Source organism: Temnothorax curvispinosus, unplaced genomic scaffold (assembly GCF_003070985.1).
Source record: "Temnothorax curvispinosus isolate PA1 unplaced genomic scaffold, ASM307098v1 QBEX01002880.1, whole genome shotgun sequence".
Classification (NCBI taxonomy): domain Eukaryota; kingdom Metazoa; phylum Arthropoda; class Insecta; order Hymenoptera; family Formicidae; genus Temnothorax; species Temnothorax curvispinosus.
The window spans coordinates 4254-20611 of NW_020212660.1; the positions used below are offsets into that span (position 1 = coordinate 4254).

Below are 16358 nucleotides of genomic sequence, written 5' to 3' on the forward strand. Positions count from 1 at the left end.
ACCCGCCCGGCGCGATTGTCGAACCTTCCGTGAGATGTGGCGTTTTTCCCGCATGACACAGGACGATGCGCGGCACTTTGCCAGAAACGTGGCGGATCCCGGTGTACACGCGCGCCTCCACCGCACTCTTGAATTTTCAGTTGTTGGACGGAAGGCTACGAAGTCGTATAACGTTCGTTAACCATTCGTGAAATACCTCTCGAGTAAAAAAGGAATAGATCTATCTGTTCCACTTTTGTTTCGTTCTGTGATTCGCGTCGTCTTGAATTAGCATTGATACGGAATTAGAGATTAAAATCGGTATAATTTTGGTGACCTCGATTTTATGTATTTTTGACACCTTTATATACCTACAAAAGTAATGAAAGACTATTTTATTTATTCGTGATGGGACAAGCTTGCATTAAATAAAAAATAATTTTAGGACTATTTAATGCTTATGATAATAATTAATAAATATCTAACACAATTTTTATGTTTTCACATAAAAAATATATCCTAAAATCATTCTGAACGCTTACGTCTACTTCTATCGTCAAAATTTTAAAGTCAATTAAAATAAAAGTAAAGGATCATTTTTGTTTTTCTCACTAAATAAATAATAAATTGCATAGTCATGTTAAAATAATGTATAAATCCGTTATTCATCTACAATTTTGATAATTCAAATAAAATTTCCATCTTTCCATTCTTACAGAAACATCAATATTTATTTCAATGATGCATCGATTCTTATGAACTCATCAAAGTTGTACCGTTTCAATTTTTGCTTTGAGTTTTCTTAATTTTGAATTTCTCATAGATTGACTTTTCGTATATATAGGCATAGCTCAAATACGTGCGCTAAAACCCGCGATATTTAGAGGGTATACCTATAGCTCGATCGTCGGGGATGACCGGTCGACAGCGAACTGTCGATCTTCACTAACATGGCTCTGCGGGTGTTCCAGCTCCAGGGTAAGTCGGCGCGTTCGATACGAGGTTCAAGTCACTTAAGCTAAAGGCACCCTGCGTTCGTAATGCGTTCACGTAATGCAGGTAGTATATCGGAGACGTGGCGCGTCGTTAATATACGGGTTGACGTAACGCACGACCGGAGGTTTTAAACGAATTAAAGCCGTCGACGACGGGAACGACTAACGCGCGACCGGACGGCGAGTGCGTCGCTGGCGCGTGTATCGTTTTCATCGCTTAACTCCTTTTCTAGTTCCGGTTGTCCCGCGACCGATAGATCGCAGACAATTTGTTGCGTTCGTCGAAGTAACTTCGCCCGAAGGAGTTGCACGCGAAGGAGAAAGTTGTCGCAGGAATGTTCGGTAGTTTTGCGAAGGCGGCATCGTGAAAGTTCTACGACCGAGTGAAGAACACATGAGTGAGGAACAGACATTCGTTATCTTTGTTTCGAAGTATGATATAAAAGTATATCTGTATACCATAAAGGTAAAGAATCGTATTTCCGTTATTAGAAATTTAGAGAAAACAGGATTTAAAGTTGATTATTTCTATATGAAAATTTCCAGTACGATTTTTTCTAAACATCATATCTTAGGAACTAGTAATATAATGGACCTAAAACCTTTTATCATTATACAATTTAAACTCCTGGTATATATTATAGAAAAAGTATTTCGACAAAAGCTGGAGATACGATTCTTTACCTCTAAGGTACAGATGTACTTAATGGTATAAAAATATATGCTTTGCCTAGATAGTTATTTAAGTGTCACGATTTTTCGATTTTGATTGGAATATATTGGAAGAGTGACTTCAATTTGGAATTTAACCGCTAAGTTCCATTTAACGCTGCACATTAAAAATAAAAATCAAGAGGCAATCGCAAATAATGTTCCCGGAAAGGATATTGATGTTAAATTTATTCATCCGTTATAAAAATAAAAATTAAGGACACTAGGACACCTAGTTCTACAGTCTGAAAAGAGAGTGTGAAAGGAAGATTTTTATAACTTCAACTATAATAACTTCGACGTTCCCTAGAATTCTCAATCGTTCTTCGCGGATTGCTTTCACTTTTGTGATTGACACGATAACAGCGGCCCACGTCAATCATCGTCGCAAGTAATGACTAATCGTGAATATATAAAATTTCAGAGAGCGAGCTAGGCCTGCGTCGCGGCGGTTCCCTGAGGATTCCACGAACGAGCGACGATCAGGTCGCGCGAGAACGTGCGCGCCTGACGAGCACGAGATCGTCGCCATCGTCGACGTTGTCGTTGTCGGCATCGACCTCCACGTCGTCCTCGTCGGCGTCGGACAGATGCGCGGGTGGCGGCGAAAACAGCAGATCGTCCCGGTCCGCCAGGCGACACGCACCTGAAGCTGCGAGTGACGCACCTGCGCCGGAGTATCTCGCCAGGAGCCTCCTGCAGCTTGGATGTCCTGCCGTGTCGATGCCCACGTAAGTCACACAGCCACGTTTCCGGCACTTTCCATCCTTTCTCCTCGAGTCGGGGAGATCGCGGCCATATACGAATATAATCCTCGCCTCGAGTTCAGCTTTCCGCGCGAGAGGTGTGCTGATGGGAAGCAGGCTTCCCGCGTCTCGCGAGGTCACGTCAATCATCTCTCGTTTCCGTCGTCATGAAGTAAGTACAAAGGTGATCTTAATACGCGCGATGAGCACATCGGAATCTGAACTCATCGGAATTATATCGGCCCCGATCTTCTCCGAGACGTGACTCTCGTTGGCGTGATTGTTTACTCGGTCAAGGCGACGTCGCCGTCGTTGCGTCGCGAGGAGGAATCGTACCGACCGAACTGGGATGCTGGGCGGACCGGCTCGAGGGTTGGTCTCGATTGCGCAACCCAGGTATGACGTAACGCAAGGAGACGCGAAAAAAGCTTCCGACCACACGTCGGGGACGTTTTCCGCCCACGTTTAGTCTAGAATGAGGCGAGAAGAATAACTCGATTATCTTTCCCTCTCCCGTGACATTCTGACGCATCTGTTGGAAATAATTGTCCCTCGATAAAGTCTCGTTCACACAAGACCCGCAACGTCGAGAGGCCGCATTGTGTCGTAACTGACAATAAGATATACGAATACCAATTTTGTTACGGGAGGGTAACGATTATAATGGCGCTTGATTGTTGTGTGAACGACACTTGGTGCTACCCCCTCGCAACGAACGCTTCATATTCCCTGCCTCGGTCGACCCTCCTTTGTCGGAACGACGTTGGCGGACTTCCGCGATCGCGTTTGGGAACGAACGAGCGGAGGAGAGAGCTCTGCGAACGCGGCCCCTTCCTCAACGAGGAAGTTATTTTCGCTTCGCGAATCTCATGAAGCAATTAAATGTAGTACGGTACGGTGTTGATGCGCTTGTCGCGGAATCAAGGGACGATAAGGAGAGAGGAGGTGATTGGGGTAACAGCGACGCAAAGTTAAATTCGATGAAAATATATTGGTTTCAATTCTCTTGAAATTTAGATACTGGACGCGCTAAGATAAAGACTGGTCTCTCAGATGCTATGTAGTATGTAGGTACAGTACAAATATATTTGTAGGAGTTATACCTAACAAAAATATACGGACATATAACATAATAAGAAAAAAACGGACGGGGGTTGGAAAATATTGACGTAACGAAGAGCGCCGCGGCGTAACAGGCGGATGAGTGTCCCGTGAAAAAAGAAAAACAGCAAAGACAAAATGATAACAGATTGACAAGAAACTAGACAGAGGGAAAAACAGAAAAGGGCGTTGCGGCCTTTCGCCTGGAAGATTGATCGAGCAGAGCTCGTAGGGGTAAAAGGTGGAAGGTGAAGACGTTGTCGAGTTTTCGAAATCGTGCAGCTACTTTCGACACGGAATGATAAAATCTGACGGAAGGGAGAGATTCACGTGGGACGCCGGATTATGAGAAAACGAGAGAAAAACGGACAAATTTGCCGATCTCGAGACAGACCAGCAGCCGCGATCAGCTGACGGCCATCGCGGTTATCGCAGCCGCTCGATGAGGAGAGGCGAGAGAGCCTCAGGATTCACCTCGAAGCAACGCTCTCCCGCGAGCAGCCCGTCGTTCTCGTTGCTGGTGTGTGCACCATTATTCGTAGCTATAAGCTATATAGCTATCGCGATGATATTCGGTCAATAGGTGAGCCGCGCGGCGCAGACGCGGCGGTACCAGCCTGTCGCTCCCGCCCCGTCTGTGTGCGTGCCCACATCAGCGGCACCGTCGCCACACGTACAATCCGCGAAAGCGTTGCCGAGAACGTCGCTGCGGAGAGTAGAGCACGAGCGCGGACATCACGCTTCGCGCCGCATTGCCGTATTCCACCTCTCGTCGTCGGAGTACATCCGGGATATCGAGGTGATAAGCGGCGGGGCGTCGTTCTCCTCTGCCATCGTCGTCATCCTCGTCCTCGTCGTCCGGATCGTCTCTCTTTCTCTCGAGGGGAGCGGCTAACATCTGTGGGAAGGTTCCCGGTTCTTCGGTGACAGTCGAAAGGACCAAGAGGGAGGTGGAGCTCGAGAGAGAGCCGAGGGGAACATCGAGAATCTCGAGGAAGGAGAACGTCGACGGGCGTCGATGTTCTGAGAGGGATTTTTCTCGGAGGATATTAGTGGGAGGAGAGGTGTTATCAGCTGATAAGGGAGAGTGCGTCTCGTCCGGGGCCGCGCGGGCTCAGATTCCGCCGCGGTCCTCGCAGTTCGTCGTTGGCTCGCCGCGCCGTCGGCGAGGCGAGATGCGGAAGGAGGATGCGGGAAGATTGGCATAATTGAAGCTTGCCGCTTCGCGTGGGGCTAGGCCCGGTTCCAGCCTCAGGAAGGAGGCTCTGCATGTGTCTGCCGTTGTGAGCAGCGATAACGCGGGACAGTGGCGCCTCTCTACTGGACTGCCAGCTACGATAGCACTCACCGCAGGTGCGATCGAAGGCCGCGTGTACACGCCGAAAGTGCCAACGTAGAACGAGTTCTCGTTTTCAATGAATTGACCTAGAACGGTCGTTAAAACGCGATCGTTATATGTCGATAGAATTATGTAATTATAATTATATAATTATAGATATACTTGTATAATTATAATTTGTCGCAATTGGCCCAAATTTAGCGTAAATCGTATAGCTTCAATTTGTCCTTTAATTAAATGCGCTCTGGCATCCTGAAAAAAAATACTTTGCACAACTGAAACGTTTGTTGCGATTTAATAGTTTTCTTGAAAATTTAAGGGGAGATCGACCTCAGAACTAGAAGCACTGAATTTAGATTAACATCCCGAAGGTCTTAAAGAGGCATTTTTGTTTTTAAAGAAGCGAGCTATTGGCTATTGGATCGAACTCTTCAATCATCTTGAATGCTATTGTCGTCCGTTGTCATTGTGCGGCGATCATTTGCGCGTGCAGACATTGCATCACAATGCTTGGCTTTTACAATGTGTATCACAATGGCTTGCTCGGTTTTTTTCGCAGCCATTTCAACATTTATTGCGTACTGCGTACGTATTTATGCATGCGGCTTTTATCGCGGGCGATCAGTATCGAGAACACCGCGAGGTGTTCCTTACCAGGATCGCGGGTCATAGATCACGTCCTTGTTAGTAAGCTAGATATACGTTACAAAAAAGGAGAGTCAATAAAGGCGAAAGGAGAACGAGCACGAGTAAATATAAATATCAAGTGTTACTCGACCGCCACGTTTGTCGGCTGACAGACGTAGATGCACAGTTGCATGGCTTCTACGTAGCGCAAATGAATTCATTCTGGATATCATACTATCGCGAGGAAAAAGAAGCTCGTAAATAATCCTGTTCGATGTAAATTTGTAGCGCAGTTGGCGACTGCTAAATGTACCCTTCCAGCGCTTCGTGATTTATCGCGATGAAGAGAGTCCCGTGAGTAGAAACGGTTCGAGTTTAGCGCGAACACAATGCGCTTCGCGCGAATGCGAATGTTTCGCGAGACGTGAAATTGGAGAAATCGTTGCGTTCGCTTCTAAAACGTGGGGCGAAAGGGCAAGTTTTTTGTTCCGGACGTGACGAATGCCTCGCAATTGTGCGACACAAACACATCTGTTCTGTCACGGACATTCTCGCCCGACGTGATGGATACGAGAGAAACGTGGCAGAGCGGTCAGGATTCGCGGAACGTCTTCGTTTTTTTCCCCCTTTCGCTTATCGTTATCTCGCGTATATATATTGCTATTCTGGAAATATCCTTTCGCATTAATGCGCCTGCACTGGCAAAATGCCAGCACGAGTTCAGGACGATCGATCCTCGTGCTCCGCGAGATAGGTGACGTAAGGATCCGGAAAATTAAAGTAGAAGAGAAAGGAAAATACAGGGCAGAATTGTTAAATATAGATTGGAATGAAGACGTTGCAAAAAATATCATAGGGATACCTGCCAACGTTCAATCATTCTCGAAGCTTGCCCACTTGGCAGAATTACTTGCAAAAATAATTTATTTTCTAGAAAGAATTCTGTGCTAAGAAAACTTAATTTCGAGAAAAGAATTACGTTATTTTTAATTTATAAACTTTATTATGAACTTTGTTAATGAATTAACATTTATTTTACTCGTCTCGTAAAAAATTATATCGTGAAAATCTTCAGTTTCACTGATTAATCTTGCATTTAAATTAAAACTTGATTTTATTATAAAACTGTTACTCTATTATCACTATTAAAATATTATTTCGACGCCACGTTTGTTCGTTTTTTCAAGTTTTACTTTCACAATTTATTCAAGATTTTCACGAATGGCGGTAAGCGTTCTGAGCGGGACTCGGATAATAAAAGAAGCCGAGCGATCTGATTTACAAGCGGCAATTGCTTTGGTAACGTGCGCAAAGAGCATGCCTCACGGGAGATAGGAATCTTTCCGCGCTGCTCTCGTTGAGGCACACAATTGTGCTCCCTGTCCGTGCGTGAGATAGAGTCGATTAACTCGCGGTTAACTCGACCAGTTAATTTCCCGATCCGCATCGTGACGAGATTCGTCACGCTTCTGGCGACAGCTGATCGTGACGTTTGCCTATCGTCACTTTTCGAGTATTTCCGAGCTAACTCCACACTTAGAAATCTATGCAGCCTATTGTGTGCCTGATAAAAACCATTTATATTTTTGACATTGTTGTTATTCGTATGTTCTATATTCAGATTTCATGTACGAAAAAAATTGGATCTATTAATATAAGCCTTTATTGTTTTTCGATAAAAATTATTTTGCGGCTTAATTTCTATCATAATATTTTTCAAGTTGCGTCTTAAACACGTTAGAGATACGTACGAAATATATTCTAGAAAAGAAACTATTATGTAAACCGGATGTATGGATGTAAACCAGAGATGCTCTGTACCTATATATCTTTCATCTTTAACCGGATCAATACACATCTGTTGGCTGTTATATACGGCTACGTCGTATAATGCGACGGTAATTCAGCGATTTAAAGTCCACGCGTTCGCGTTACAAACGACCGCCACGAAGCTTGGAAAATCGAGTTGAAACGTCGACCTCCGTCTCGGCGAAACGCGAGGGAACGGAGTAGTTTAACCGGCCTGGTTGAATTTCGTTTGGAAAGGCGCGTTTCACGGGTTCCGAATGCGCGGTGTTGCGCGTTATATCCGCGTATATACATTCTCGACGACATGCGGTGCAAATTTCGGGGAGCAGAAATTCGAAGCTGGACCACGCGAGACACGTGCGACCGCGCTTCTCGGCGTGGCGTAACAATAAGATCTATCGCGGTTCCTCGTTCATCTGCTCGTCAATACCCGGTGGCTCGTTTTATTATTGCAGACCTCGTGGCGGTGTCGGATCGGAGCAACCGCCGAGCAGCGACAGCGATGACTACACCACCGCTCACCAGCAAGGTCACGTCGCGGGCGGTTATGGACAGAACCAGGACGGTTACACCGTGCCCAAAGTCCAGGTGTCGGGCCCACCAAACGTCGATGAATCCGCTTCCATCATCAATGGGTGAGTGCCAGAAACGATATCAGCGATACAACTGATATGTAAATTATTCTCTGCTCTTCCTTCTAATCCTTTAATAAATTTAACTTATTAAAGGATTAGAAAGAGAAGAAGAGAATAATTTACATTTCACTTGACTTTAATTAACGTTGGGAACGGTCCAGTCAGATGTAAATGACCAGAGATATTATTATTAATGTAATCGTAGTGCAAATGCATTAAGTTATTAGAATCGAGATGGTTTTGATGAGTAGATATCTGAAATTAGATTAACCAATTAAGTATTTAAAGAATATTTTGCGTATCTATTGACGATTCATTCTCTCCTGGCGAACGAATGACTTTATGAGTGAATTGCATTTAGTGCGATTGTACAATCGGATAAAGATTCTAATCAATATTGAGCGACACAGAGGTCAGTATAAGTGTCTAGCAAATCTCTTAAGTTGCTGATTCTTATCCAACATTATTCAATTTTTCGTTGAGTAACATTTTTACAGTAATACTGTTTTTCTAAAGCACCAAAATGAATTTAAAATAATATAAATAACATTAAAATATAAATATATAAAATATAAAATAACATTAATAACATATATAAATAACATAATGATAAAAAATAATATTTAAATTCCGAGAAATATTAACAATCAAGTTTCAGAAATATACAGTTTAGAAGTATACAATTAAATCTATAAACAATTTTCGCAAGATATCACTAATTTTTATTTGGAATATAACATAAAAAAAATTATATTTGCATTCTGAGTATTTCTAAATAAATAGTGCATAGTAATAAATTTATGAGACTCGATTATCAAAATATATCATATCACTGTTTACAATTTTTTCATAAATAATGATTTACTATTTTATCCGTTTTAATAAGAATACAAAAATTTGAATCAAAACTGCATCGGAACTGTAATTGCACCAAGTATTTTATTACAAGTCAACGTAATTCATAAGTTCGGTTTAACGCGTTATATCCGCGTATACACGCTCAGGATACGATATATCAAGAGTATATCACGAGACTATCTACCTGTCGTAACAAGCACACGAGACGATAACTTTTCCTTCTTGTACGTAACTCACGCGTAACGACAAACAAACACTCACCCCCGTCATCCCCGAAGAGTAAATGACCAGGTACTACGCGACGAGTGATAAACAAACAGTTGCGTCGCGCCTGATAAGCGCTGCGTTGGCACCTCCGCGCGGCATTGTTAACAAAATCATTCTCGTTCCTGTACTGTCGTATCGTTCGGCGTTGCCATTACGTGTTTATAATAGGATCGTGCAATGTGTTATCGCGCGCCGTAATGATACGCCTCCTCGATCCGGTGACTGTCGCGTTGCCAGAAATAGTAAGATCATACCTCGTCGACTCGTCGCCGGGCGAAAATCGTTAAGTTAGCGAGAAGAATTCTCGCCGCGCGTGAATTTTCCTCGATGAGACTTCGGATCGCGGCCGAGAGAGTAAAAGCGGAAGGAAGCGTCTCCTCGCACGATGTTTTCTACGCCGCTCGTGAATCGCATCGGTGATTGAGTGGCGCCCAAATGAAAGATGACATCAAGGACTCGCGATACGAAGTCCGAGTCGTCGCCGTCGTTGCGAGTCCGACGACTCGGACTTCTTATTAACAGAAAGGAGAATATCTCGGCGGCATTGAGAATTTCTCGGACCTGCAAGGATTGCTTTTTGGCCAACTACGAGATCGTGTTGCATCGGTTGAGAATTAAGAAATCCGTGATATGCGACGAGCGCATATCGTGTGTGTATGAAGAGGAGACGCATATGCGAGTACGCGAGAGCACGTCGACTTGGTGAGTACGTCACGATTCGTTTCGATTTATGATGCGATGCTTACAGTCGTTAATTATGGAAGGAACTATTATGTTCGCAAGTTTAACTGTGTTGCGCGAGATAAAATAGAAAAACCAAAAATCCATCACATATAAACTTATAATAAGATGTAAATATGCACACACGAGAAATTCAGAATCTCGTTTAAACATGTAAAACTACTTATTAAAATGTATTCAATTGATAAAATACTGTTAATTATCAGTGATATTACGTCACTATCGAAAATAATTTTGAACTTAGGAGAAATTGTTGAATTACAGATTATTTCGCTTATCAAAAAGATTGACAAATACACGAATATATATTATTCGAATCTTTGATCAATCGAATGATGGAATGTGTTTAATATATCGTTACGGCCTTGTAGCACTTATATAATTATCTTATTCTCTTTGTCGGTAGAATTTTTAAAAGCTAGGCTAGATACGAAAATAACATAAAAAAGAGATGTAGATTTTTAGAGATTGTTGTTTTATAATATTCTTCGAAAATTATTATAGAAAAGCCGTGTCTTGAACAGGTGATACAAGAAGTCAATAAAATGCGCAGTTTAGTAGATTAATCAATGATTAAATCTAAGTGATTTTCGCACGTTCTTCGCGACGTCTATTTCTGCGGAAAGCTTATCAACTTAACTGTTGATGATCGACTTATTGGTGTCATGAATGGCAGATGTAGTCAAGTAACATCGAGATATCTTTTCGATGGACTAACCACTAAGAAAAAAGGCGATTTATTTTATCTCTCAATAAGTTCGATACTGCGTTTGTTTTTTTTGTCGAGAAATTGAATAAATAAATTGAAGTATTGAATATTGACATATATTGATAATCTGACGTGAAAGATAAAAATGGAATCTGTATTTATAGCTTGATTTGAAGTGCGGGAAATAAAACTTTTACGCAAAATTAACGTCGTCGTTGCTCCAAATCGATAACCGATATTTGAATGTTATTATATAATAAAAGTTAAATTAGAGATAGATGTAATTCTATGTGACAAAAATAATATTGTTGTCGGAAAAATTCAGTTATCTACTGACAGTATTTTCTATCGGATCGTTTACACTACATTTATCCTATTTCGTCGTTCTTGAGAATTTTTTTCAACGTTTGTCAATGCGAATTGACAATTTTCTGATTTTCATAGACACGAAGATACGTTCGCACTTTACCATAATGAGTGTATTAATCATCACGATAGGGTAGCGTCGGTTGATTCGATTGAAAATACACGGCACAGTGTGTGTATTAAAAATCGCTCTGACAATCGGCTCTAATATCGCGAATTTTATACGCTGTATAAATACAGCCTGGGCGATAGATGCGATAAGCCATTACACGCTGATCAATATGTTTCACGGCCCGTAAACAAAACTCTCGCGTTCGCCTACGTATTTTTAGAGCAACTTTTTTTTCCATCGTTCCAAGGGCGAGGTCCGAAAATAAATCGTTAAAGAATTCCTCCGTACGCGCTCTTAAGCTTATTTGCACGTCTGACAGTTCTCTTTGCACTGTTCCGGCAAATAGAATGCAGACGATGTGTGGGTTTAATAATTATCTTCGATCCATTGACAAACTTAACAGATAACGATATCATCTCTTAATCCGTATTTATACCTGCGTTTTTGCTGAAGAATTCTTAAGAAAACAAATCGTAAAAAAACGAAAGGAAAATTACTTTTTTTAGCGATATAATTCTATTAATTATCTTATTTAAATATAATTTATTTACACAGTTTTTTCAATGTTCACATCGAAAAAACGTTATATATTGCCAGTCAGTCGATTTAAATTATTTAATTGTTATTCTTATACTGGCGAAGAAAATTCATTATTCTGATAATTTATTTAATCACCATTTTGCGATTGATAACGCGGGATGATATGCGAATCGCCGAGTCGAGTTTAGGTTCCGATAGTGAGAAACTCCGTTACACGTCGATCGTGTATTGATATAATTAATTTAAAAAGAAAGAAATGGAATTATAACGCTCATAATTATTGTAATACTTTTAAATTTCCCAGAGGCGAGACGGCTGGCGCGCAACCTTCATGTCTGTTTTGTTTTGACCTCGTACACAAGGCCAACGCATTGTCATTCACGCAGTACTACTCGAGCGAGCAGGTAGCGGAGCACAACTCACTCTCCGCCTGTCTCCGTATTATCCATTGAAACTCGATTACCTTTTACGAATAATTAGTAGCTGTCGGCCCGCGCGCTTTAATTAACTTAACGAATGTAAATCTATTGGCTGTTTGTCGAAGTATCTCGCGTGATTCCATTCGGTTAAAACTGTAAAATGTAAAACTGTAAAATTGTTTTATTTATACGAGCGATAATTTCTTCAGAGGATAGCTCAATTCGGATGTATTTCAAATTAATTATCAATACACGATTGATATGCAACGGAGTTTCCCGCTATCGGAACTTTTGAACTCGACTCGGCGATTCGCATATCATCCCGCGTTATCAATTGTAAAATAGTGATAAAATAAATTATATTTAAATAAGATAATTAATCGAATTATATCGCTAAAAAAGTATACTTTTCTTTCGTTCCTTATGATTTGTTTTTTAAAGAATTCTTTAGCAAAAACTCACGTAACATGTCACGCTTTGAATACTTCGCCAATTTAAATGAAATCTGCTCATCTGCTTTTTCCGCTTGATAGCGCGGGATATACGAATGGTCGGATCGAGTGATTTAAATAATGAAAATCATGATATATCGATCAATCACGTTTATTAACTTGCGTATTTTGTCTGATTTGGGGATTTGAAATACATCGTGCGTGCAGCACGAAATTTTGATTTCATATTTTCGGACGATTGAAGTTCTTCGGATAATAACACGATTCATCATCGTCCTTATTTTCGCGTGACCACGTATTTCTCCGTAAGAACGTATACGATAGTAAAGTGCGTGTTGCGTGCGATTAACGGGCGTGCCGTTGTGATTATCCTATTCTGGTGATTAGTACGCGCGATCGTTATTAGTAGTATTTTCGTGAGTGTTGCGTTGCGAGTGCAATGAACAAATCTCGGAGGGAGGAGAACATAATCGCACCTCCGCCGCGGCGCGTCGTATTGGTGATGTATTATTTTTTACCTTAACCCTTTTGCTAGGTCTGATCAAAAAGTGACGATGTGCTACGGACTACCGTAAGCAATACGCATTTATGCAATAAAACTTCAACACGTTTTCACGTTACACGTTATCGTTACTACCCACTTTATTATTGTAACTTTTCGAATATAAAGAACAAAATGGAATTTACATAAAAAATTTTCACAAATTATGACGCTTAATAATATACATGAAGAACGACCGTAGTCGGCGATAATACCTATATCAATATCATTTCGCAGAAGACGATTATAATCGGTAGTAGTAGCGAAAGGCTTAAGGAAAGGGATTAACGTAAAAATGTGCTATATGAGATATATAATAGGTATATAAATGTATGTGTATGAAATTAAGAGCACAAGAGATAAAAAACGTCTTATAGAGATCTATTATTTTAAAATAGGTGAGTTAGAGTAGATTAACGCAAATATTTAATCTCGGGATTTTAATAATTAATCGTGAATAATCTATAGAATATTTTATGTACGAATTGTCAAACAAGTGTTTTTTTTTTTAGAAAAATCGTAATTGAGAATACCATGAGAAAATAATGCATTAGTAATTTGCTACAAGGAAGTAATATTTTGAAATCTGTTTCGATATGCATTTCATATTTCGAGCGGTTTTATTTTAATTTTTTACGACCCATCCATCCTTTTTTTGGGTAATTCAATGTTTCACTTGAAACCAAAGATATTTAATAACGTTATTCAATAACTGCCTCGTCTCATATGCGAATATTATGAAGTGTTCCATAACAGTTGTACTTCAATTAAGTTTCACGAGAATTTATCGTTCGTTTCTCGCAATCAGCTGAATATGCGGGATGTAGATTTTTAATGCAAATATGGCTATTGTACCATCTGTGTCTCGAAATATAAAACTTTATAGTATCTCACTTGATACGCTTTTCGAATTTATATAACAATCATGAATACGGGTCCTGACAAATAACTAGCATTCACTAACTCGATAATTAATGCCGGTATTACATATAACAAGTAGTAATACGAGAATTGAATGGTAATTATGAAAGCTAAAGAATTGAATGGTAATTATACATTAAAATTACATCATCGCGTTATACGATATTATTAATATATTTATAAATATTAAAAAACGTGAAAAAGACGTAAACGTTAAAAATATTTTTTTATGCTCACTACCGACATTATTTACAAAAAAATTATATGTGCGTAAACTCGTATTTTTATCAATAATGCCGGTTATCATATATTAGTAGAATAATATTTTACGACACGAATAATTTACGATATATTATATGGATTTGCACAATTACCATAATTACATAGTGTCATAAGCGTATTCTAATAAAAGTGAAAATTTTGCAATCCCTTGAGAGCTGAAATTTCTTTGTTGTTTATCGTGTCATGTAGATAACGTGTGACAGCGCGTCATAATTTATGATAGGCAGGTAGATAACGCCCGTGTTTTTACTTGTAATCCGCGAGACATATCAGGAATCAAATGTGAGAATTAGCTGTGCTAGCGCCAGCCGCGAGATCGTTAGAGCAACAATAGAACAACAAATGTAAATGTCGGATATATCCACTTCCTTTGTATAGAGTCGCATTACTCATACCCGCGGCGTGCTAATGACTTTCAACGAAATACACATCACTCGACTCGTTTTCAGCTCTTGAACATTTATAGCGTCATTAGTCATTACTCACTATATTCTTCCAGCAAAAAGTTCCAAGTCCTGTTAAGTTCTGTTAGTTCTACAGTGTTGTCACAATATTTAAAATAACAAGGAGATACTTGAAATAGCATAGAGATACTTGAAAAATAAAAGCGAATTAAATTAAATTATAATATTGAAGTATTTTTCATAATAATTAAAGTTAAAAATCAATCGTTGATAAAATTCTTCAATATTATTAAAATTATAAATCAGTAAAACGTACTGGCATTAATATTATTGGAAAATATTGTAATAGCATACTTGTTCGTCAATATGCAATTGTGATGATTTCGTAGAAAGTGTAAAATTGAATGTCTGTCATTAGTATAACTATAATTAAATAAAATTAGTATAACAAAAAAAAATTCCGTACGTATCCGCACTCAAGGTTCAAGAAAATAAGTCTATCAACTAATCAACTATATAATAACAAGTCTATCAACATTGTGCTTCCGTCATTACAGTTTTACTTTCTAAATTGGGTCTTTAAACTCGAGAAAGTCAGATACCCGGTAGCTTCGGCCTCTATAAATTTGACGGGCAATAACGAAGGATGAGCTTCGCGTACAGCGATATATACATACTCGATTTAGAACCGACGCATCAACGATTCGGGCGGGCCAAGGCGGCGTCAACGCCTAAATGAGTTTGCATTTAAACTCATCGTACAGCCAAAGTGCATCGCCGTTGGGACGAACTCATTGCTGTTAATTTGTCGCGACGTCTTCTCTCTACAGTTCGGTCTCCGAGTCAGACTTTTAATAGAATTCGTGCTGGATATCTAACAGTGCGATCGATACAACGAATTACGCCAAGATTGGCACGGGCGAGATTTTAAGTACGACGCGATTTGATGACGCGTAAATATTCTCTTATTTACACATTTTATCCAGTAAAATGTAAACTTTACTACAAAATTATATCGGCGATATTAAGGCGAAGGGCTCTCGTTTTCCACGACAAGCCGTTTAAACTTTTGCGACGGTAATCTGAAATATTTAAATTGAACGCTATATTTAAATATCTCGATCTACGTGAAAGATAAATGTAAGTTAAAAATGCAAACGAGAATTTTTCTCTCGCCTCCATATTTTATTACTGTCTATTATTACATCTGGAAATACGTAAGTGGAAAAGGGATGGTGATAATAACACCACGTGTAATCCTAAAATTTACTCATTTTTTTTATGCAGTTGAAACGAAATTATTAACGCGCTGCACCATCGTTCGAGACTCCTAGAAATTCAATTAAAACGCCTGTGCATCAGACATCGCAGCTTCTCATACGTCTATATATAGCAACGGATAATTATAACGGCAATCAACAACACACGACTTTACATATACGAGGATAGACGAGCATCCTGCCAAGTCATATATACGCAATTAAACGCACGATAGAGCCGTGTATTCCGTTTTGCGTCGCAATTGTATTCTTTTTTGTATAAAATTTTCCAACGCACTGTCGGCGAGAGAGGAGCTGCAGTCTTCCATCGTCGCTGGTGTTATCGATTATTGTCATTTAACGGGGCGGGCAACGCTGGAAAACGCGCACACGGTGTGACAGATTCCCGATCACGCAGTGTGCGGGCAATACGGTTTATGTTTCCTCTTCCGCGTTGCACGCCACCAATAAATTAGCGTTATTTGCGGACTGTCACAATTCCGGGCGAAAAGCACTGTCGACACGTGAATTACGCGTGCACAATG

General features: G+C 40.1%; 1 protein-coding gene across 4 annotated transcripts in view; it reads left to right on the forward strand.

Moving 5' to 3' along the window:
- Window positions 1-662: 662 nt before the first annotated feature.
- Window positions 663-16358, forward strand: part of LOC112452030 (GRAM domain-containing protein 2B-like) — a 53224-nt gene continuing 37528 nt past the window's right edge. The window contains exons 1-3 of one of the 4 annotated variants that reach the window (XM_025012019.1): window positions 663-957; window positions 2110-2416; window positions 7763-7942. In XM_025012019.1, coding sequence (XP_024867787.1) covers window positions 930-957; window positions 2110-2416; window positions 7763-7942 — 515 coding nt within the window. In that variant the 5' untranslated portion in view covers window positions 663-929. Of the gene's footprint in view, window positions 958-1140; window positions 1373-2109; window positions 2417-7762; window positions 7943-9348; window positions 9770-16358 lie in introns of those variants that run through there. The other 3 variants (XM_025012018.1, XM_025012021.1, XM_025012022.1) reach the window with 3 other exon arrangements.